The 23,553-nt window shown below is 42.3% G+C and overlaps 1 protein-coding gene across 1 annotated transcript in view; it reads right to left on the bottom strand.

Annotated features, from left to right (window-relative positions):
* The window catches only part of Trap1 (TNF receptor associated protein 1), a 50,920-nt gene that overhangs the window by 15,592 nt on the left and 11,775 nt on the right, over window positions 1-23,553 (bottom strand). Inside the window, 7 exon segments of the mRNA XM_067114187.1 lie at window positions 1,955-2,140; window positions 8,363-8,476; window positions 16,903-17,035; window positions 17,038-17,141; window positions 17,771-17,880; window positions 18,293-18,456; window positions 23,354-23,527. Of these exon segments, the coding sequence (XP_066970288.1) occupies window positions 1,955-2,140; window positions 8,363-8,476; window positions 16,903-17,035; window positions 17,038-17,141; window positions 17,771-17,880; window positions 18,293-18,456; window positions 23,354-23,527 (985 nt within the window).

Below are 23,553 nucleotides of genomic sequence, written 5' to 3' on the forward strand. Positions count from 1 at the left end.
ATCGCCTGGTTCAAGGGTTGTCCTTACTTAAGAGAGTGAAATTATTTATCAATTATTACGGAGACTGAGAGAATAACACATGAGAGAGAGAGAGAGAGAGAGAGAGAGAGAGAGAGAGAGAGAGAGAGAGAGAGAGAGAGAGAGAGAGAGAGAGAGAGAGAGAGAGAGAGATTGTCCTTACTTGAAACGTCAAGTTATATTATTTATGAATTACAGTATTATGGAGAGAGAGAGAGAGTTAGCTTAATACATTACCCTTAAAAAAAGAAATAAATGGTTGACTTAAGAATATAGTGTGTGGCTCTCTCTCCCATTCCACCAATCTATTTCAGAAGTCTTCTCAACCCCATTTTTACAAACTTTTTTGTTCTGTCACTTTCTCTTTGTTCTGAAATGCTCTATGTCTCTATGTTTTAGAACTGAGCATTTACAGTCTGTAAACGGTACAGGTAAATTAGATCAATTCAAACTTATGTACTGTACAGTTAAAGACATACAGAGAAACAGAAACAGTGCTGTAATACGTAGGTTGGCTAACTTCGAACGAGAGAGAGAGAGAGAGAGAGAGAGAGAGAGAGAGAGAGAGAGAGAGAGAGAGAATTTTTTGAATTATTAATTAATTAGAGAGAGAGAGAGAGAGAGAGAGAGAGAGAGAGAGAGAGAGAGAGAGAGAGAGAGAGAGAGAGAGAGAGAGAGAGAGAGAGAGTTACAAGAAAAATTTGACCACTGATTAGCAACACTCCCATTCTTGTCATGTTAGTTAGTTATAAATGATTTGTTTAACCAGACCTCTGAACTCTTGTCATGTTAAATGACATGCCTGACAGCTTTTGCCTTCCACCTTCTTACAAAAGATGAGGGAAGAATTTGTTTGTTCAAGATAATACGAATTTTATATTACAGTTTTATTATTATTATTATTATTATTATTATTATTATTATTATTATTATTTAATTTTATTAATCTTATTAATATCTGAAAATTAGTACATGTTATTACTTAAAAAGTTTCTTTATCATACAAATAAACATACCTGTTGACATGCACCATAAAAATTCATCTCACTAAGAGAGAGAGAGAGAGAGAGAGAGAAATTATTACTTTTAATAATATTTAATGTTATTTAATTTACACATAAAAGCTTGAAAACTTATAAATTACATAAAAAAATTAAACAAACACTTTTGCAGGGTTTCTCAGTGTTCGGAAATGTTCGCGTGTCTGTGAAAAACCCGTGTATGACCATTAGTTAGGTTCCAATAAAAAATTTGTGCGCCTGTGAATTTGTGCAACTCAAATTGTGCAAGTTCGAGGTATTACTGTACTTCTACTTACTGAGTATACTCACAAGATATGCAAAATACAAAATATCATAAAATATAAAAAAAAGAGCATAGATATATACATCTGCTTTAACACAAGTTATGAAACATTTTGCATTTACTGTGGTACAGTATTATACTATCATTAATTCAATGCAGCAGAGTATTGTACTAATACAGTCATGTAGTTCCACAAATATATCTTTCATTCTGTGTATGTGTGCATGTGCATGGGTATACATGCACTTCATGTAAAAATACCAATTACTGAGAGAGAGAGAGAGAGAGAGAGAGAGAGAGAGAGAGAGAGAGAGAGAGAGAGAGAGAGAGGCAAGCAAATGCATGGTAAGTGCTTATTTTACCTCAACATGATATATACATGTTCATATACTGTACATACACCCATACACAAACTAAAAAATATATGTACGTCACATAACATTACTGGATTAGGTACAACACTGTACTGCACCCAAAAAATGTCAATAAAAATACTGAAAAATACTAAGAGAGAGAGAGAGAGAGAGAGAGAGAGAGAGAGAGAGAGAGAGAGAGAGAGAGAGAGAGAGAGAGAGAGGGTAAAGTGTTTTGTAACAAAAACTAAAAAGGTTTACATGTTCTTTTCACTTACCTTCCTTTATAAAAATACCATAATCACCAAAGAATTTCTGGAAGTTCTCCCCATCTTTTCGTAACTTGTCATACAAAAACCGGATGGTTCTGTTTTGTATAACAGTTCGTAACTTGCGAATAAGGGCAGAATCTTGAAGTAGTTCTCTGCTCAAGTTAAGAGGAATATCTTCACTATCCACAACACCTGAAAAGCATTCATATTTAAATTTACTCTCTTGGCTTTTGATGTCTCATCATATGAAAGATCTTGAAAAGAATTTGTGGCTACTGTATATAAATATGAAGTTTTCATAATAAAACTAATATTGTAATACTTACCTGAACAACTGAATTAGCCCTGATCACCTACCAGCCCGAACTACATCCCCATAACTCATTACCCACTAAGTGGGTAAATAACTGTCAGCGTTACCAACACTTACAGGAAAATCTTGTCAAATGAGTTACCTAGCGTACCATTGGCAACGCTGCTGCAAGTCCCGGCTGTGTGTGGCCAACATCCCCAATTGCATTATTCATTAATCAGATTGAAGTGGGGAGGAGGGTGGGAATCATTCAGGTGTTCAGGTAGATATTACAATATTAGTTTTACTATGAAAACTTCATATTGCAATACACTCCCTGAACACCGGAATTAGCCCGATTACCAAAATTTAGTGGAGGTGGGATCAATCTCATTCAGCCCGACCTGCCAACAGAGAAAGCAGGTAACTCATTATTCGCCTACTCTGTATAAATGAATGGATCCTCACCTGGTTATCCCACTCGGCAGGTGAGAATGTCTGTAGAGTACCCCCGACGTCAGTCATGTCTAGGTACTGTGAGTCGAGCTACCTCTCATGTGGTATTCAAACCTCCTCATGGTTAGAGAGTAGCAAAATAAAAACCAACCCACCATGTGGCTAATCACAGCCTTCCATGATTAGTGGAGAACAACGAACCTCCCATGTGGCTGATCCAAGCACTCTCATGTATGGAGGGTCTGAGACGAGCTACCTCTCATGTGGTATTCAAACCTCTTCATGGATAGAGAGTAGCAAAAAAAAAAAAAAAAAAACAACCTACCATATGGCTAATCACAGCCTCCCATGATTAGTGGAGAACGACGAACCTCCCTTGTGGCTAATCAAAGCACTCTCATGTATGGAGGGGTACGATGAACCTCCCATGTGGCTAATCAAAGCACTCTCATGTATGGAGGGGTACGAAGAACCTCCCATGTGGCTATTGTAGCCTCTCATGTATGGAGGAGAAGTTGAGTGTGCAGGATCTTCGAGTTCTTCGCTGCCCGTTGCCGCTGATGTCTGCGCTGAAGAGGTTGAAGAGACCAAACCTGTCCACTGGATCTGCCTATCTTCACAATACTAACGTCAAACTTAATACTCTCACTATGAACCCCGACTAACAGAGAATCCAAAATTCCAAATTTCCTCAGACTACATTCATTACCTAGAGTTCCCCCCACCCTTAACATTACTACATAATTATAAGATCGAGTTGGTCATCACAAAGGGACCAAGCGAGTAACTCTTCTCCGAAGAAAACTGAATGTCTTTGAGGTAAAAAAAAAGTCGTGAAAACCGACACCGACTTCCAAGTGGCCGCCTCTAAGAACCTCCGCACTAAGAGAGTACACCCTTAGCTAAATGAACGCACCCACGATAGAAGGGTTAGTGGCTACACATGGACTAAGAGAATAACTTTCATGTAAAAAGAACGATGCATCTCCCAAGTGGCTATTCAGAGCCTACCCATTAAGGAGGGAATGAGGCAGTGTGCCGAGCTGATGACCCTCCACCCTGCAGGTTGCGGCAAAGGCCGACGAGCGCAGAAGTAGCCCAGCGCAGACGAAACAACCTAGACTAGCCTACGAGAGCACCTCTCTGGACTCTCTTAGGGAAACTATCAAAGACTAGGATACTTAAGAGGTACTAAACTTAAATTCATGTGATTATACTATCACTGTTGCTTAAGATTCTAAAGCCTAAAAGGAATTCCCCTATCTGGTTAACCTAATAACCACCGCACTACGTGAATACTACCTTAGCTAAATGAGCGCACCCTAGATAATAGACTTCGCCATTAAACATGGACTAATTGAATAACCTTCCGAGTCTTCGCACTAAGAAAATACCAACTCAGCTAACTGAACGCACCCTAGATAGGAGAATTCGCTCCTATACGCGGTGGGGCGAATTGAACGTCTCTTAAGTAAAGGAAGAAAACACGGACGGACTCGTAAGTAAACACCAGAATAGAAGACTCTGAACCATTCCTTAGAAAGGAAGATGAAGTGGACATACTCCGAATACTGTGTGGTAATGAAAAAAAAACTTAAATGCTAAATATAATGTCACGTCAATTAAATTGTGTTCAAGGGTATAAACCTCTCACCACACGAGAATCGTGAAGTGTGCCCGCAACTGTGTTTGTGTAGTGAGCGCTTATGAACCAGGAACCAGGAACCCTTTCTCCGAAAGTAACTAATCGCATCCTTGACAGCGGACGGGAAGGATTCCGCGGTGAGACAAGAAGTGTACACAGAAGCTGACGGAGTTACTCAACCTTTGATAAATATTCACATCGGACATAAAGACATCCCCGCTGATGCCGGAACCGAACATTTGCAGATAAAGAACCTTGAACGAAGCAGAGTTTTAGCCTCCGCCACGACTTCCGGAAGAAGAGAAATACCTATTTCCTGCCTAGGAAACCAGCCTAGGAAACTTCCCGAAGCTCGCCCACCTTTTATCTGCAGCTAAAGCCGAAAGAAAGAAAAACACCTAACCAGTTATTTTAACTTTAGAACTTTCGACAATCTCACGAGGGAGCCCGAGGGAACGTAATAAATCAAAGATCTTACTACAAGAAATTTTTGGGAAGATGAAAAAATGTACCGCTAAGTGCTGAGCAGTAGCCAGCAATAGCTGAAAATGGAAGAATCTTGACTTTCCAAAGGAATAAGAGAAAACCAGCTATTTCGGTTATGGCAGGCCTAAAGATGGAATGACCTTCCTTACGACACAGACTTCATGTCAAGCTGACCTGGTAAAGCTTACGGGTTGACTTCTCAAGCCGAGAGAAACACTGTCTAGACATAGCTTTAGAGTGTCTGGCAGTCGTCCGCAACTAGGTTCATCACGCAAGAGTTTGGATGATAATGGTGAAAATGCGGTTGTCTAAAAGATCTTCCGCATGAGGAGGAACATCGGAACTTCCATAAGGAGCATTAGGAATTCCGGAACCAAGGGCGTTAGGTCCAGCAAGGAGCTAGAGTCATAGACGTCTTGACACTACTGCAATTCCTGATTACCTGATGAATGAGACCGAATGGCGGAAAGCATACACCTCTAAGTTCTAATGATCTTGTTCCCCCCAAGTTCTCAGATATGACACGGCAGTTACAATGTCGCAAAGCAGACCCACTACTGTGTTGCGCACTAGGACTGAAAGACACCTGAGGGCTTCCTTTACAGCCCTGAGGTTCCCGAAGGTTATGACTCCTCTTGTTCCCGATCCCTCCAGAGGCCCAAAGCCTGGGTTCCTCCAAGGTTGCTCCCCAACCTTGATTCTCGATGAGACATACCTGAAGAGAAAGCAATGCGGAGACACAAGAGAGAGAGAGAGAGAGAGAGAGAGAGAGAGAGAGAGAGAGAGAGAGAGAGAGAGATCATTCTCCCTAAGAGGCTTCTTCAAGAGGGTACTGGCTGTTCCCTGTTAGACAGGAACCCTCTACTTCAACATTTTGTACCCTCAACGATGCATAATTGCCGACACTGGAGACATGAGTTAGAAGCAACAAGTTCGTTATACTGGCCACATCCCTTGAACCCAAAGCAGCCACACTAATCATGGCTTGCTGTGACGCTACTGCTGACGACGGCTACACGAAATTGACCATGGAGGAGATATCCTCCTCCCTAAAGGGCTGTTGCAGAGCGCAAAAGGCGCCCTCAACAGAACCCTCTCCGAATGTACGGATAGTGAGGCAGAAGCTTTAAAAGAAGTCCCTCCTCTTCTGCCAAAGAACGTCGTACAGTCAGGCGACATGTTAACCTGGTATGCCAGCCCTATTGACACCGAAGTGATGAGGTGTCAGGCAGTACCGGACCGGAGGGAGTATATCCATCTTGTTTGAGAGAACCCTATCAACCCGGACACATCCACATAGAGTGGGACAAGGCCTCCGAATGGCTGCCGAGGTGTCCTCCAAGATACAAGCCTCCCTAGATGAAACTGAGACCAAACAATTGACGAAGGAACCCGAGAGAGAAGAGCCTCAACAGATACATTGAGAGGAACCCTGACACCCGCAGAAGGGTTAACCGCTACCTTGTTAAAACCCCTCCTGAATACGAAGCAAGGTTGAATCCTGCTTACTCGATCCTATCAAAGCCACTAACCTACGTCTGCCTCCCTCAATGCCTGCCCGACATGGCCAAAGCAGACCAGATTCTTTGATGATTGAGCAACTACCGGTTCTGTCGCATATAGCGACTCAAACATCGTTTGATTCGGTAGTGTAGGCTCCTCCAGAACCTTGGATTGAGGATAAGTGAGGATGAAGTCTACCATCCACTTATACTCATTCTCATTGGCTGATGGAGAACTAATATCCGGTACCGGATCCTCTTCTTCAAATGAACAATCCAGTCGGACTGGTCCAATTAAGCCGGAGGATTGTCGGACTGGTCCGACCGAGCCGGAACAGGAAAGAGGCAGGCCAACCCCTAGAAAATGCCGAACTCGAAACCTCAGAACTTGTTACACCTGGGTGCATGAGACGGACACCTGACGTATCAATCGTGAACATACTGGAGGCACCAAAGTAGGTTGCGCAAACCCCGCACCACCCAACGGGATGACGCAACACCTGGGCCAGCCACACCTGGGCGGACCACGCCCACTCCTGGGAGCGAAGAGGCCGCAACACCCAAACCACTCAAATCCGGATGTATCAAAACCACATGAGAATGGGAATCCGGAACCGAAGACCCAGAATCAACCCCGAACCAACATGGATGCCTAGACGGAGGGACAGAGAAAACCTGCCGGAAAGTTGAGAAAGAAGCCGAAGGAGGGAAGAAGAAAGAAGCCACACTTCTGAGTGATTCCTAATTCTGAATCCACCTTAGAACTTATGCTTTTAGAGGAAGGGGAAAACTGCTGCCAACACTGCCGACTGCCATAGCATCTCTCTGGAGGCGCCGTAGAGAATGGGGGCCGGCAGACCCTATGCCTTCGAGGGTTTGCGGTTCTCCATGACCCCAGCACCCAAGTTAGGGCTGGTTCTGGAAGAGGCAGGGGGCTGAAAAAGGGATTAGTATCTACAACACTATTACTACTATCCTTATCTCTAGTTTCCGTTAATTTAGTCATAAAGCTAGAAAAATAGACTAAACATACTCAGCTGACCCCCAGCACCAGTAATTAGTTGTCCTCTAACTTTTTGAATAATTCTTCCATCTGATCTCCCTCTAACCAAGACTCGCCGCCTATCTGACTGATACTACACCATATCTTCCTACATAAAACACAAACAGAATGTCGATCGTGTTTGAGGGTACTCATCCTATGCTTGCAGGATGTGTAGGGCCGATGAGCATCAGCATCTCCAGCAGAAGAAGGCTCTGTCATCGAAGAGCATCGGCGCTAGCAGACGGCGACGTCTTCTTGTTTGACTTATCCAAACAAGTCCAAAGTCAAAATTGGGAGAGAAGTTCCAAATCCTATCAATAAAGTATCCATCCAGGTGAAAATGCATTGAAAACAGTCCAAATCGTGATCTGATGTCCAAACTCTTAAATGGGGGTCGGGCTAAATGACCAAAAGTTCGCCTGATGTGGGACACACCCACACAGAAAGGCGAACAAAAGCAATTGGGGATCTCGGCCACACACAGCCAGGACTTGCAGCAACGTTGCCAACGGTATGCTAGGTAACTCATTTGACAAGATTTTCCTGTAAGCGTTGGTAACGCTGTCAGTTATTTACCCACTTAGTGGGTAATGAGTTATGGGGATGTAGTTCGGGCTGGTAGGTGACCAGGGCTAATTCAGGTGTTCAGGGAGTGTATTGCAATACTATAGTTTATCATGAACACACTCACCTAGAAAGCACTGGCTCACTGAATCTTTTATTAGCATTCAACCTTCGTAGACTAATAAGCAAGATGCACATTCTTTACAGTAAAAATACCACCACTTTACATTTTATATAAAAATACTTAAACGATTCAGCACAATTCATATTTTTAATGTTTCATGAGACCAATGTTATGTTCCCTAGCAATGTTACAAAAAAAAAAGTTTCAGAGAGCAGTATAGTGTTTCTGGTAAAATTCCCTGTCACATTCAAATGATGGTTAAAATAAATAGCGTCCTATTTTTGCTAAAGTAATACTTACCCTTCATGAATCTTAGCCACTTGGGGACCACATTGTCAGCCTTGTTCATTATCAATACCCTGCGACAATAGAGTGCCACACTACTCTGACCCTCTCGGTTCAAGTCAAACAAACCTGTAACAAAATGAAAACAATTACTTCAAACACTCATTAACTGGTAGTTTTATAAAAACAAACCACTGTTTCAGATTATACAAGACTACAAAACTTCCATTACACCCCCTTCAAATTCCTTCACATCAATGTGCCTTCGAAGTTCAGGCTTGAAAATCTTGAGGTAAAGTACAGTGCAAAACTTTACTGCAAAGGATATTATCTTCACTACTAAAAATATTATCTTTATTACTAGATCACTTTTACTTTCTAAAGAGTCCCATAAGAGGTACATTCCTTAAAAGTATATCTTACACAACACTATAGTGTTAAAGGTTCTATTCAGTTTCCCTTTGTAACGCTGCTTAGTCTTGTACCTCGTTTCAATTTAGCCTTCTCGGGAGCTCTGAGAGCATCCAGCAATGTGCATAAGGGATCCCATTAAATTACTTCAAGTTAGGCAATGGTTAAATCTATATGAATGCTATCACCTCTCCCCCTAATAACATGACAAATTTTTAATTAATTTGTATTTTTCCTAACATACAAACCTGAGGTCTTTACATGTGGTGACTTTCAGCAAAGCTGGAAAGCCCTGCCATCAAACTTTTGCAAGGTGGTTATAGTAACAGTTCCCTATGGTAGGGGCAGAAGTAACACCCACCCAACTGGTATGCATTCAATCTCTTCAGTTTAACTTTTGGCGCAGGTAAAAGAATGAGGAGGTAGTAAGAGGTGGGCCTTTTCTGTAAAGACCTCAGGTTTGTATGTTAGGAAAAATACAAATTAATTAAAAATTTGTTATTTGTTCCTACACGAATACAAACCCTCGGCCTTTAAATACGGAGACTTAATATTAGAGGGAGGATTCCAAGTAATTCTCTGAACTGACTGGTAGTTCAGCTCACCTGGTATTCTCTTCCTGGTCATGAGAGAGCAAAGGAAGGATACCATACCTCTGATCTATTGAACAAGGGATGTTCAACTGACAGACTTCTGGGCACCTTGAATAAAAGGAAAGTAAGAAAACCCTTGATTCAAAAGGTAGGGATGAACCCCCAATGTTTAAGACTATGCAGCTAAAAATAACCAACTGGTTTGCCTGTAGTCAGTCCTCTCTCCTTGCTAGAGAGAAGGTAGGAAATGCATCTATTAATCCAAAAAATTATATTTTTATGATAAAATAAAGTTTCTTTCATACTTACCTGGCAGATATATATATAGCTGTATTCAAAGGGACCGACAGAAATTCAAAACTTACGGCACACGCAGTTGGGCCAGGTGGTTAGTACCTATTCCCACGCTGGGAGGCGGTATCGCTAAGAACCATTCCTATTTTCTATTCAGATTTTCAGAAACTAGAACTACTGGGTCTCCTGAGGGGAGGAGGGTGGTACTATGATTATATATCTGCCAGGTAAGTATGAACAAACTTTATTTTATCATAAAAATATCATTTTGTTCATGACACTTACCTGACAGATATATATAGATAGCTGAATCCCACCATTGGAGGTGGGAAGAGACAGAATAGGATTTAGGAAACAAACATATGTGTTTATTGACGCTTCTTGTCTCCTCATCTGTTAGCATTGCTGACTTTGGGTGGGATTACTGTCACCCAAGTCTGCTTCTGCTTACTAGAGAACTCCAGCAGCGAGGTACAGACCTATAAAGCTGGTGAAATCTAGATGATCTGTCAACGGGGCGTAGACCACAATGTGACTAGACCATATGACCTTACTGTGAGGCGTTTACAAACTAAACAACCACCTGACCAAGCCTAGTTTACGCTGAGTAATAATTAACATAAACTAAGGATCAGCGCACACCACTGGTGGAGACCCAACAAACTACAAAACAACACATCAAAATATTTAAAAGACACACAAAAACAAACTAAAGGAGAGGATGAGAGTCGCTGCCCCCAAGATCGCATTTGGCGGAACGTAAGGGCCCTGAAGCGCACAGCAATTTCATAGGGACGCTCATTTCTGTAAGATAATGAGAAGCAAAGACAGAATTGCTGGCCAAAAGTGCGGCAAATTCCAGAATGTCATTGAGAGACTGGTTTTTCTGAAAGCTACTGAGGTAGCAATGGCTCTCACTGAGCCTGACCTCTCAAAGTTCTCAAACTGTCCAGCACACTGAATGGGCGCTCATGATGGCAAGCTTTGCAAAAAGAACGCCCAGGGCATTCTTCTCGAGAGAGAGGTAGATATCAGGCTCTCTTAACCGAGCACCAAAGATTGCTAAAGAATCTCTACAATCCTGGGTCCTCTGTAATAAAATCCCAGAGCCCTGACAGGATTACCAGGGTTCTCCCAGGTTCTTGTCCAGTGATGTTCGCCAAGCCCCACTTCAAGGACCTGGGCCATGGGAAGAATGGAGCCATTCTGGCAAGAAACATAGGCTCAGAGAACAGACAGCATCAGGCCTCTGAAACCTAATCTTGCTGATCGCTAGTTCACTAACTCTCTCTCTCGCGCCGCCAGAGCAGTTAGGAAAAAAATAGCTTTCTGCTTACATCTTGAAGGAAGCAGAACGTAAAGGTTCCAAATCTCTGGACATCAGGAATTTTAGAACGACATCTAAATTCCACGAAGGTAAATTTAGGGCGGTTACCTTTAGACGCCTCAAAAGACCTTTAGAAGATCAGCGAAGGTCTTATTGTCCATGTCAAGGCCTCTATGCCTAAAGACCGCTGACAGCATACCCTGTGCCTTTGATGCAGTAGGGACTGCCAGCTTTAAATCCTTTCTCAACAGTAAAAAGGAAGTCCGCTTATCTGGGACACAGGTTGTGGTAGAGGAAATTCTTAAGTTTGCACCACTTCCTAAAAATGACCCACTTTAGACTGGTACACTGGGCGCTGATGAGGCTCTCCTGGCGTTGGCGATCGCTTTGAAGATTGGTTTAGAAAAACCTCTCGCTCTGAGCAACTTCTCGATAGTCTGTATGCAGTCAGACTCAGAGCGGGAAGGTTTTTGTGGTACCTCTCGAAGTGGGGTTGTTTGAGAAGATCTGTTCTCAAAGGAAGCGTTCTTGGAAAATCCACCAAGAGAGACATGACCTCTGTGAACCACTCCGCTGAAGGCCAAAAGGGGGCGATTAAAGTCATTCTCGTCCCTTCTGAAGCTACAAACTTCCTGACGACTTCCCCCAGAATCTTGAATGGGGGAAAGGCATACAGATCTAGACCCTTCCAGTCCCAGAGAAAGGCATCTACTGCTAGGGCTCCCGGGTCGAGAACGGGAGAGCAGTAAAGAGGCAGCCTTGTGGTCCTTGAAGTTGCAAAAATGTCCACCAGGGGACGTCCCCAAAGCTTCCAAAGCTCCTGACACACTTCCGCGTTCAGAGTCCACTCTGTTGGCAGAAGCTGATGCTGCCGACTGAGAAGGTCCGCGCGTACATTCTCGACCCCTGCTACAAAACGAGTGAGAATTGTCACCCGACGAGAATGTGCCCACAGCAGGATCTCCTTGGCAATCAAGAACAGGACCGAGGAATGAGTGCCTCCCTGTTTCTTGAGGTACGCCAGGGCCGTGGTGTCTGGAGCTGGGACTTGGAATTACCCGCCTGCAACTTGATCCAAGAACTGAAGAGCCGGCAGCACCGCCAGTTCTTTTTAGATTGATGCCAGGACACCTGTTCCTTCCAGGTGCTCGACATTTCTTCCCCAGTGTTGTCACCCCCATCCTGACATGGACGCTGCCGGAAACAACACTAGGTTTGGGTTCTGAAGAGAGAGAGAGACCCTTTCTGCCAACTTAAGGGATCGAGCCACCACCGAAGATGTCCTGACAGAAAGAGAGATCCTGAGACTCCTCTGAGATCCTCCTTGCTCTTCCAGTTGTCCACAAGAAAGCAACTCAGGTCTGAGATGCACCTCCCCAGGGAACAAACTTCTAGTGATGAAATGGTCCCCAGCAGACTCATCCATTCCCTCACCGAGCATGTTTCTTTCCTGTGAAGGCCGAACTTTTACTTAAGAAAATAGCTGACGTTCCTGGGATGGAAAGGCTCGAACCACTGAATCCATCTGAATCCCCAGATAAAGAATGGACTGAGAGGGGACTGTATTTACTTAAATTCACAAGAAGTCCCAGGGACTTCGTCAGCTCCAAAGTTGAATGTAAGTCCTCCAGACACCTTTCTTCCGATGTGGCTCGGATGAGCCAGTCGTCCAGATAGAGCGAGATCCTTATACCCGCAAGATGAAGCCACCGGGCAACGTTCCTCATCAGGACTGTGAACACCATAGGAGCTGTACTCAGTCCGAAACAGAGAGCTCTGAACTGCACACCTTTCCCAGGACAAATCTCAAATACTTTCATCGAGATGAATGGACATGAAAATAAGCGTCCTGAGGTGTCCAGAGAGACCATCCAACGCCTGGCTCGCAGCAAGCACTGATAACAGACTGTTATCTCCATTTTGAACTTTTCGACCTATAGCAAAATTGTTCAGTCTGGTTGGACGCCCAGGACTGGTCTCCACCCCTGACTGTTTTGGAACTAGGGAAGAGACGACAGAAAAACCTGAGACTCTGATCCAGGACTCGCCTGGCCCTCTTCTCGATCATTTCTTCCAGCAGATCTAAAGGATCTGCTGTTTCTCCGACGGTAAGAAGGCGACAGATCTCTGGGAGTTGAGGACAGGGGGTTTTCGGTGAACGGGATCCTGTAACCTTCTTGACAGCATTGAGGACCAGGAATCACTTCTCTGCTTTCCCAGGCTTCAAAACAGGAGAAGCCTGTCTACTGGAGTCTGAGGTGGAGAAAGTCACTTCTTGCCCCTTTGGGAAGAAGGGGCTCCGCCTCTGGAGAGGCCTCTTCCTCGCGAAAAGGGTCTAGAGGAGGAAGATCTCCCACGAAAGGGCTTCTGTCTCTTCGAGGGTAGTCCCTGCGATGACGTGGAAGGGACACTAGGACGTCTGGAAGACTGTGCAAGGAGATCCTGAGTAGCCTTCTCCTTGCTGGCAGGCGATCCTTACAAGCGGGTTGGGGGAAGAGAGGATGGCTAGACAGAGGGGCAAAGTAACTCAGCCCTGAACAGGAGAAACCGACTTGGCAGCAAAATTGCAGTATAAAGCCCTCTTTCAGAGGGTTGTACCAGTTCATTCGCGCCATCTGACGCCTTGTCCATGCAAGACAGCACACTGGACAGCTCCCAGAGAAATAGAATCTGACTACTTAGTCCTCAAGTCCAAGGCCCCCAAGCACCAATCCAGAAAGTTAAAGACCTCCATAGACTTGAAAAGGCCTTTCAGATGGTGGTTGGTCTCAGAAAGAGTCCAGGACACTTTCGCCGAAGAAAGGAGAGACCTCCTTGAAGCATCAACGAGGCTCGCAAAGTCGTCTTGAGAGGAAGAAGGCACCCTTGAGCCAATTTCCTCTCCCGTCTCATACCACATTCCAGCTTTCCCGCACAATCTAGACAGGGGTAGAGCGAAGGAAGATTTTCCTTGAGACTTCCTATCTTCCATCCAAGAGTTGACTCTCTTGAGAGCTTTTCTAGTAGCCAGAGAAGTCTTCATTTGCAGGAAGCCGGGCGATTTCCTCACCTTCGAGGAAGCTAACTGCGAAGGAGGGGAAAGAGGAGCAGTAGGCTGAAATTTATCTGCAAAGTTCCTGCTAGCTACTAGCCAAAACCTGTAGTCGGAGAAAGACGACAGAGGGGCTTGCTCCTGCTCTGCAGAGTCCACCCTGGAGACAAACCACCCTCTTCGACAGGAGCCAGGAGAGTCTTCCGCAGAGGGAGACTAAGACCTTGGGTCCACCCGCCCAGAGACCTCTTCTCGTGGAAGAAGCAGCAGAAAAGTCCGGAGTAACTCGTACAGAAGCCGGCCCTGATTGAAAGGCCCTGCTCTGCCAAGCAGCCAAGCTGGCCCAGAAGAGCGCCCTGCCTCACAAGCTGCCGAAAGGCCCTGGACGAGTCCTGATTTGAGCGACTCCGACGAGCTTTGACAGAGTCCTGACGAAAGGCCGCGGCAGAGATCGGGAATGAAGAGAAGCTGCCCTGGGAGCGCCCTGTCAACGCCAAAACGAGCGAAGCAAGAGGAGGCCAAGAAGAGAGCGCTCTTGGCGAATCTCACTAGTGCAAGCCGAGCTGCAAGAGGAGCCCTGATCAGCCAGCGCGCCACGACGGGCAAGGAGAGCTGATGATCCGGGATGAACCATGAGGGCGATTTCACAGAAACCCAGGAGAGAGAGACGAACGAAGAGCAGGAGGAGGGAGACCTCTAGATCTCTTTAACTGGCAGCTAAACTTAACGGCGCCTACGAGGCTCCGTCTCCTTAGCAGCGAGAAGGGAAGCTAACTGCCACTGCATATCCTGGAGAAGACGCTTCGAAGGAGAGGAATCCCTCTCAGGAGAAGGGCTGCTCTTATGAGAAGAAGAGGGGGAAGGAGACGCATTCTTCTACCAAGGGCGACGAGCTCTCTTCTTGGGGCGGCTGGACGCTCAACGCCTCCTCCAAGAAGTCCTGGTCCTCTTCTGCGCGGCAAATCACAAGAGCCAGTCGGGAGAAGACTCCAGCACGAAAGAGGAGAAGAAGCCGCCTTCTTCAACGCAGCTCCTTCTTGAACGGACGAGTCCAACCGAGAACGCGACTTCTTACGCGGGAGAGGGCGCTGGAGGATCTAGCAGTCCTTAAGGATTCGTGCGCGAGCACGATCCTTGCAGCCTGGGAGACAAGCCAACAAGGCCTGCCTAAGGACGCCAGATCGGTGGGGGGACCCCGTGAACCCTCTTAAGTGCTCTGACGCCTCCACAACACTGGGGGGATCACTACACTTCACTGCACTTTCGATCGCCAACACCTTAGACTCCAAAGTACGAATGGAGCTCAAAATCTGCGCAAGGGCATTACCTTCCGCAGACGCAATCACAGGGTTCGAAGGCGACTCTACAGGGAAAGGAGAAGCATTAGTAGGATTAACAGGAGACAGCCACCTGACTCCCACCAACAGACACACTCCTGGAGGAAGACTCTCTTACACGGTCACGCCTTAGCTTATGAACGTAAGAATCGTAGTAAGCCTTCCAATCAGAATCAGTAACATTCACACTCCTTTGCAGCGATCATCCAACATACAGACATGCCCTACATCTCATGCATACTGTGTAGGGCTCACCAAGCTTTCGTAGCCCTGAATTTTACACCTCTTCACACACACCCTGAAATCCAGCAGGAACTAGAACCAGACATCTTGTTCAAGAAATAGCCAAAACCAAAATCAAATCAATCCAAAGAAGCGTATGCCTATCCACAAATCCAAAGTCAAAAAACCAAAAGAACAATCAGAATACTCAGTGGAAAAGTTTACGAAATCCAACGGTGGAGGTATTGACAACAGGTGTTGACAATACTGGCGACAGAGAAAATCTGAATGGTTCCTGATACCCGCCTCCCAGCGGCGGGAATGGGTACTAACCACCTGGCCCAACTGGCGTGTGCTGTAAGTTTTGAATTTCTGTCGGTCCCTTTCGGAGAATACAGCTATATATATATCTGTCAGGTAAGTGTCATGAACAAAAACTGGATTATAGATAGAGTACTCAGTCATGCAGATCACCTGCATGCACGCCAGTCAAGCCTGTGACGGCTTGTTCACTCTTCCTCTCTCCACTGGAAGAGAACAGTAAACAGGAGGAAGGTAGGAGGCCAGTCCCCCCGCCCCAACCTCCTCCCTGTAGCTGCACACCTTAGGTGAGATGGAACCAAGGATCCAAGGAAAAGGAGTCCAAGGACCCTTGGGCAATAACCCAAGGTAAAAGGATAAGAATGTGAACTTCACAATTACATTCTATCCTAGTATCACATCGACAGGTTCTTCCTGAATGCCATAGATCAATGGATGGCTGTGGCCCCTAGAGATGTTGCCTCAAACGTACTGATGACCACCAATAAACTGCAGGGTACGTTCGGAAGGTCATTTCGGAAGGTAAGAGGATATGAATGTGAATTTCACAAATACATTCTATCCTAGTACTCCAACTATGTCCTTTCTGAATGTGACAGACAAATGGATGACTTTGCCTTCTAGAGATCTTACCCAAAATGTCCTGATGTCCATTAGGAAGTTTCACAGTACACTCAGGTGATCAGTTCCCTAGCTAGAGAAAGGATCCTTTTGCCACTGTTTCAGCTTTGGGTTGAAAGACTACATTATGGGGGTAACACAGAAGTCATACTGCCTTTGGTGCCACAGGACCATCAAAGGAAAACGATCAATCTAACTGATCACCTTTGAATATGTAGAATAAGTAGATCAGAACAGAGCCAACAACAGGAAATCGAGAGAAGAAAGAGTATGATCAATCTTCTTTCGAGGTCAAGCGAGAACTGGAAGTCAAGATCAACCATCCTATCTCTTGACTTCACTGAAAACCACATTTTAATGTTTTCTTTTTCTACCCAACACCAGAATGAAACACTTACCTGGTTTACCCTCAGGTACATACAGCACACATCGTAGATCAATGGGTGCATCTGTGCGATAGTGAAGAGTGAATCTTGGTTTGTCGAATGACGAGCCAACATATCGGTAGAATTCATCATGCTGCTCAGGAGAGAAACTTCTTTTGGGTCCATGAGCCAAAGAGGCTGAATGTTATTAGTTTGCTCACCATTAACTTCAATGGGTGATCCAACAAAACTGCTGTATCTTTTAATAACATCTGTAAAAATATGGCTAGTCAATCAACTTCATTACTTTAAATTTTAAAATTACATTTATAAAATAAAGACATTAAAGTCCTCATGACTGCACTTATTTATCTAACAAAAATATATTCAATCAATAATAAATGGAACTCAAGTGTGGACTGCTTGACTCCATTCCCATTTTTCTCTTCCTTCACTATATGAGCAAGGATTTAACCAACATTATATCAGCTTTATAAAATTTAATAACAATATGATTCTGATCAAGTCTTTAATTCACAATATCCTTATGAATCTGTTTTATTTTTTGGGAATTCACATAAATATTTGTTTCCACACTGGCAGGGATTAAAACTCAAAACATGAGAATAAGTAATATAAAAGCCTATGATGCAGTTTTAACACACTCTCAATTAGTAAATTTTTAGCAGCCTCTAATTCATGGGTCAATGAAAGCTAGCTGAATGGGGAAAACGATGACAAAAAATTTAAGCAATACAATTTCCCATTACAGGAGCATTATCAATCATCACGTTTTTAATGGACAAACTTGCCAGAAATGTTACTATATTTTCCTTCAAATAGAATAAGAATTAAACCAAATCAGTATCAACTGATTCAGCTCAAGAGAATAATTGCATACCTTTCACAGTCTGGTCATCAGCAAATTCTCTGTTATTTATTTTAAGGTGGCAGATTATTTTTGTACCAGGTTCAACATCCGCTGCCTCTTCAACTGTATATTTACCACATCTGCAATAAAGAATCTTGAACTGAATAAATGGAACGAAATAATTTTTATGAAAGCATTAATAGGTAAATTACACCCCTATTCTACAAGCAGAGAAAAGTAAATCATTCATCAAATTACTATTAACTGCCATATAAGTCAGGACATACATTTAGAAAATAACAGCCCTTGCATTGTTGGTTTACATTAACCTGTTAATCTTTCAATTAACCAACATAGTTCATCTGGAATTATGAATTACTAAAAATTAGATCATTAAAAGCTACAAAATTTCTTAATTAAAATGGCTAGTCAAGATAGTTGCATACAATAAAGGAATGAAACTATATATAACATTCATTGATATTCTTCAAGACCACTAGAAATACCTGCTATGTCTCTTCTCCTATATTATTACTCTTTCTTCTGACTTACCCATCTGATGACCAGTGATACCCAACACTTCCAGGCAATCTGGATTTTGTATAAACTTCAACCTTGTCAGCCACCATGAATGCAGAGTAAAATCCGACACCAAACTGTCCAATTATATTCTGTGGATCTCCACCACCACCTTCCTGTATCTGCTTGATAAATGCCTGAAACAAAAGTTATTTACTGTAAATGGTACACAATCTTTTAGATATATAAAGTAAAATACAGCACTTAGCAATAAATTTCATATGGATTACTGTTCTGTATGAAAATATCTACTGTCTAATCATAAACTTTTCGATATTAAATCAAAACCAAGGTACTTGAAAAACACTTCTTTCTCCTGACAGTAGTTTCAAACAACAGACCACTGTTTGTCAATGTGTATACATAAGTAAGTAAGAAATGATAAATTATCCCTGGTATTAACCCTTAAACGCCGAGCCTCTATTTACAAAAGTGTCTGTCATATGCCGGCGGCGTTCGGGAGTTAGCACCAAAGCGGAAAAAAAGTTTTTTTCAAAAAATCACAGCATGCTTAGTTTTTAAGATTGAGTTCATTTTTGGCTCCTTTTTTTGTCATTGCTTGAAGTTTAGTGTGCAACCATCAGAAATGAAAAAAAATATCATTATCATATATAAATATTGGAATATATGACAGCGCAAAAAAAAATTTCATATATAATTGTATACAAATTGTGCTGTGAGCAAAGCGGTTAAAGCTAATGAGTTATTTTTTTTTCATTGTATTCTACACTAAATTGCGATGATTTTGGTATATAACAAATTGTAAAACAATTAAAGCAGCACAGGAAAACATCACAAAATGATGCATGAATTAAAAAGCCAGGACGTAAAACAAGATTTTTCTAAAATTCACCATAAATCGAAATATTGTGCTAGAGACTTCCCGTTTGTTGCAAAATGAAGGTAATTGATTGAATATTACTAGACTGTAAGTGTTTTAGCTTACAATTGCAGTTTTCGACCATTTCAGTCGAGTTAAAGTTGACCCCGGTCAATTTTTTCTTTTATCGTGATTCATATGAAAATATTTCAAAACTGATAAAAGCTACAGCCATGAGTTTTTTTGTTGTATTCTACATGATATTGCGCACATTTTCATGTATAACACTTTATGTAAGGCCTAATATAAAACGGTGCGAAAATTACGACAAGGTGACTAAAGAAATTCTGAGATTTTTAGCCGAGTTACCGTGCGCGGACGTAAGGAAAAAGTTTCTTCAAAAATTCACCATAAATCGAAATATTGTGCTAGAGACTTCCCGTTTGTTGCAAAATGAAGGTAAATGATTGAATGTTAACAGAATGTAAGAGTTTTAGCTTACAAATTGCGTCTTTCGACCATTTCGGTCGAGTCAAAGTTGACCGAAGGTTGAAATTTTGGCACTTATCGTGAATTATATGAAAATATTTCAAAACTGATAAAAGCTACAACCATGAGTTATTTTTAGTTGTATTCTACATGAAATTGTGCACATTTTCATATATAAAACTTTATGTAACGGCTAATATAAAACGGTGCAAACATTACGACAAAGTGACGAAAGAATTTCTGAGATTTTCAGCAGTTTCCGCGCGCGGACGTAAGGAAAAAGTTTTTTCAAAAATTCACCATAAATCAAAATATTGTGCTAGAGACTTCCAATTTGTTGCAAAATGAAGGTAAATGATTGAATATTACTAGAATGTAAGAGTTTTAGCTTACAATTGCATTTTTCGACCATTTCAATCGAGTCAAAGTTGACCGAAGGTTGAAGTTTTTGCACTTATCGTGATTTATATGAAAATATTTCAAAACTGATAAAAGCTACAACCATGGGTTGTTTTTTTTATATTTTACATGAAATTGCACGCATTTTCGTAATTAAAACTTTATGTAACGGTTAATATAAAACGGTGCAAAAATTACGACAAAGTGACGAAAGAATTTCCGAGATGCGTCGCTGATTCTCTGTAGTGCGAGAAGAAAGAAATTCGCGCATGCGCGGCTCAGTAACACTTGTAAACAAAACAACAGCGTGATCCGTGAACTCCCAGCATCCCTCAAGGGGCGATTTTTCCGCGAATATTTAAAAAAACTTTTTGTAGTCGACGTACCGTACGTCCGCTCGGCACCCGACGGACAATTTTAGTCGACGTACGATACGTCCAGTCGGCGTTTAAGGGTTAAAAACTATTTCACAAAGTAATCTGTCATACTGGCAATGTTTCATACCTCATTATAATCAATAAAGGAAAAAGTAATATGCATTCTGAAACGGGCAACACATTTTACTCAAAAGAGTCCAAGTTATTGAATACTCTCCACACCTAAACTTCAGCCCAGAGTATTAAATACCATCTAATCTAACTTCTTTAGAGGGCAGGCATGTAAGTAATATACTTCATAAGTAGTATACTTCATCCCATCTATTTCCTTTCTTCTTTAGTCAAAGAGAGATAGTTAAGAGTATCTGGATCAACATCACATCTGGCTCTAAGAAGAAAAAAAAAAAAAGTCTTCAAAGGTAATCAAGACCTCTACAGAAAGTATATTCCTAATGTAATTTAAGGACCTTTATACAAAACGCATGCAAAAAGTAATGACCAATGTGTGCACCAAAGGTAAGTCATCCTTAATGGATTTACTTCAAATAATAATCCTTCAATGTACAACAGGCAGTCCCCGGTTATCTGCGGTCTCAGTTACTGGCGACCCGGTTTTATGGTGCTTGTCTAGCGACGATAATAACTGCATTTTCTGCTCCCATCTCCGCTTATCAGGGTCGATCTCCCATTATCAGCGCCGATCCCTGGTTATTGGCGCCAATAAGCACTGTTATCGCTGATTTTCAGTTATTGGAGATTTTTGGTTATTGTCACGCCATTGGGAACAGAACCTCTGCCAATAACCAGGGACTGCCTGTATCATGTATAGCAAACCAGCAGCTATCAGTAAAGCAAGGGGTTGAATTACAGAAACTTGTAATTCCCATGATACCCGACTCCCTGGCCAAGCTGTGAAAATAAGACACTCCAGGAAAATGTACCTCACATATATATATATGTATATATGGATGACAAAAGCATATGGAATGAAGGTCATAAAGATGATGCATCCCTCCCAAAAGGCAAGTAAAATATGTAACACTGAAGCAATCAACTCAAATGAATAATCATCAAGACTTGAGGGCAACATCACATAGGTAAAATTGTATCACGACTCTGCCAAGTAACTGCACTTGAGCTGGGAAAGGTCCTCCTGCAAAAATACCCTAGCAAGCCTGGGAAACCACCAAGTGGAACAGCAGACTTTATTCTTTGAGAATTCATATTCCTGAGACAAAGTTGGATGAAGAGTCAAGGAAGTGCTGGGTTTGCTAAGATGACAGGTTCTGATGGCTCTCACAGAAAATGACTGCCCTTACTGTAAGAATGTGGTGAAGCAGGAATGTGCTGACCCATACAACAGAACACTGCAACCAGAAACATTAACAGTTCCTACAAAACTTGCAACTGCAACTTCTAGTGCTGACATGATAACATTGCTCTGCTACATATTTTAAAAATGAGATCACAGTAACACTACTAATCATATATGATTAGTAAGGTGGGATTACAAAAAAAACTTCAGGTTTGTATTTTTACAAAATATCTAAGAAAACTGCAAATTACATTAAAAATCTACCATTTGTACCCTCTTCTTTTCATAACCCTTAGGTGGGAGGAACTGTCTCAAGATCATGATTAGGGTTGATCTCCCACCCAGGAATGTCAGCTTCCAGTCATGTAGGTGAGAAGGGGAAGGATGACTCCTATAACCTCCTGCCTACCATGTGTTGGGAGACAAGGCACTGCACTGGTGTGGCTTCTTGTTACCTCACTCCAGAAGAAAAAGAGGACTTAGGTTCCCTCTCAAAGGGAGACCAGCTGCATGTATCAATATAAATCACTGAGAGCATTTAGATCATGACTGGTACATGTTAGTGTGGCTATGGGGCTCCACTGCACACAGGGAAGCTAACATATGTGGTACTAAATTCTCATGAAGCAAACTATGTGGCCTTATCCATTCAACAAAGAAAATTAATATAATGTACAATAAAATATATGTACAATACTGAAGACAACACTGGCTAACCACTGAATTACAAAAACAGGCATTCTGAGATTATTTCCAGGGCATACTGTATCCCCTACCAACTTATATTAACCTTCTCTCTATACGCATAATGACTGATGCTATGTTGAAGACTCCCATATGGGTGTTTAATATGTAGGTAACACTTACAATATCTCCTGACAAAATGTGTTTGACAAATACTTTTCGGTATCTGAGTCATGATTTACCCTTGATCCAAGTCTGATCAGTCTAAACACTGAAGCACCTCAAATTAACAGATGGTTTTGGAGGTCTGGCTGTCTGGTAAGTAAAAAAGTCTGCTAAGGCACAAAGACCCTATAATACAGTCTGCACCTGAAGACTTTCTAGATATCTTACAACTAACAGCAATATCATATGTTCCTAACTTAACCAGTGCTTTACACTTAATATTCAATTTAAGAGATTTATCTAAAAATTAACCACACCTAAAATGAAAGCCTAACAAAATTTTACTTATAATAATATAGACTAGAAAGCACAGAAGTCCAATAAGCTAAGATGTTACTATTAACAAATTAAATGTGACAGACCCAGTGACTGACAAACACAAGAATAATCTCCCTTCATGCACATATACGCCCAATGGCCTGCCTCTACACAAAGATTGACGGCAATTCCTTCAACTTGATAAGAAAACTAGCAACAACAAGGTAAGCATGGCAGACACCATAGACAGACAGATGTTGAGAAAGATTATCTTCATTTATACATACTTATGTAAAATCACCAACTACTGACATGCCAAGTGTGATAGGCACACTGACGGGCAGATAAACAGACAGATGGATGGACATATTGACTCACACACACCCACACACATGGAAAAACTGAGGGAAAAATGTACAATCCTCTTAATTTTATCCTATTAATCTTCAATGTACAAACAAGCATACCTTTGACCCTGATCTGGCAATTGTTCCCAAATTTTCAATAAGCTCTTCTTTCGTCATCCCAATTCCAGAGTCCTGTATTGTTAGTGTCTTGTCATACTTATCTGTAGTGATATGAATCTTCATAGTAGCTTCAGAGGAATCTAAGGCATGACCTTGGAGAGCTAAGTACCGTGCCTGAAATTTCACATAATTACAAATTT

This window comes from Macrobrachium rosenbergii, chromosome 13 (assembly GCF_040412425.1).
Source record: "Macrobrachium rosenbergii isolate ZJJX-2024 chromosome 13, ASM4041242v1, whole genome shotgun sequence".
NCBI classification, from domain to species: domain Eukaryota; kingdom Metazoa; phylum Arthropoda; class Malacostraca; order Decapoda; family Palaemonidae; genus Macrobrachium; species Macrobrachium rosenbergii.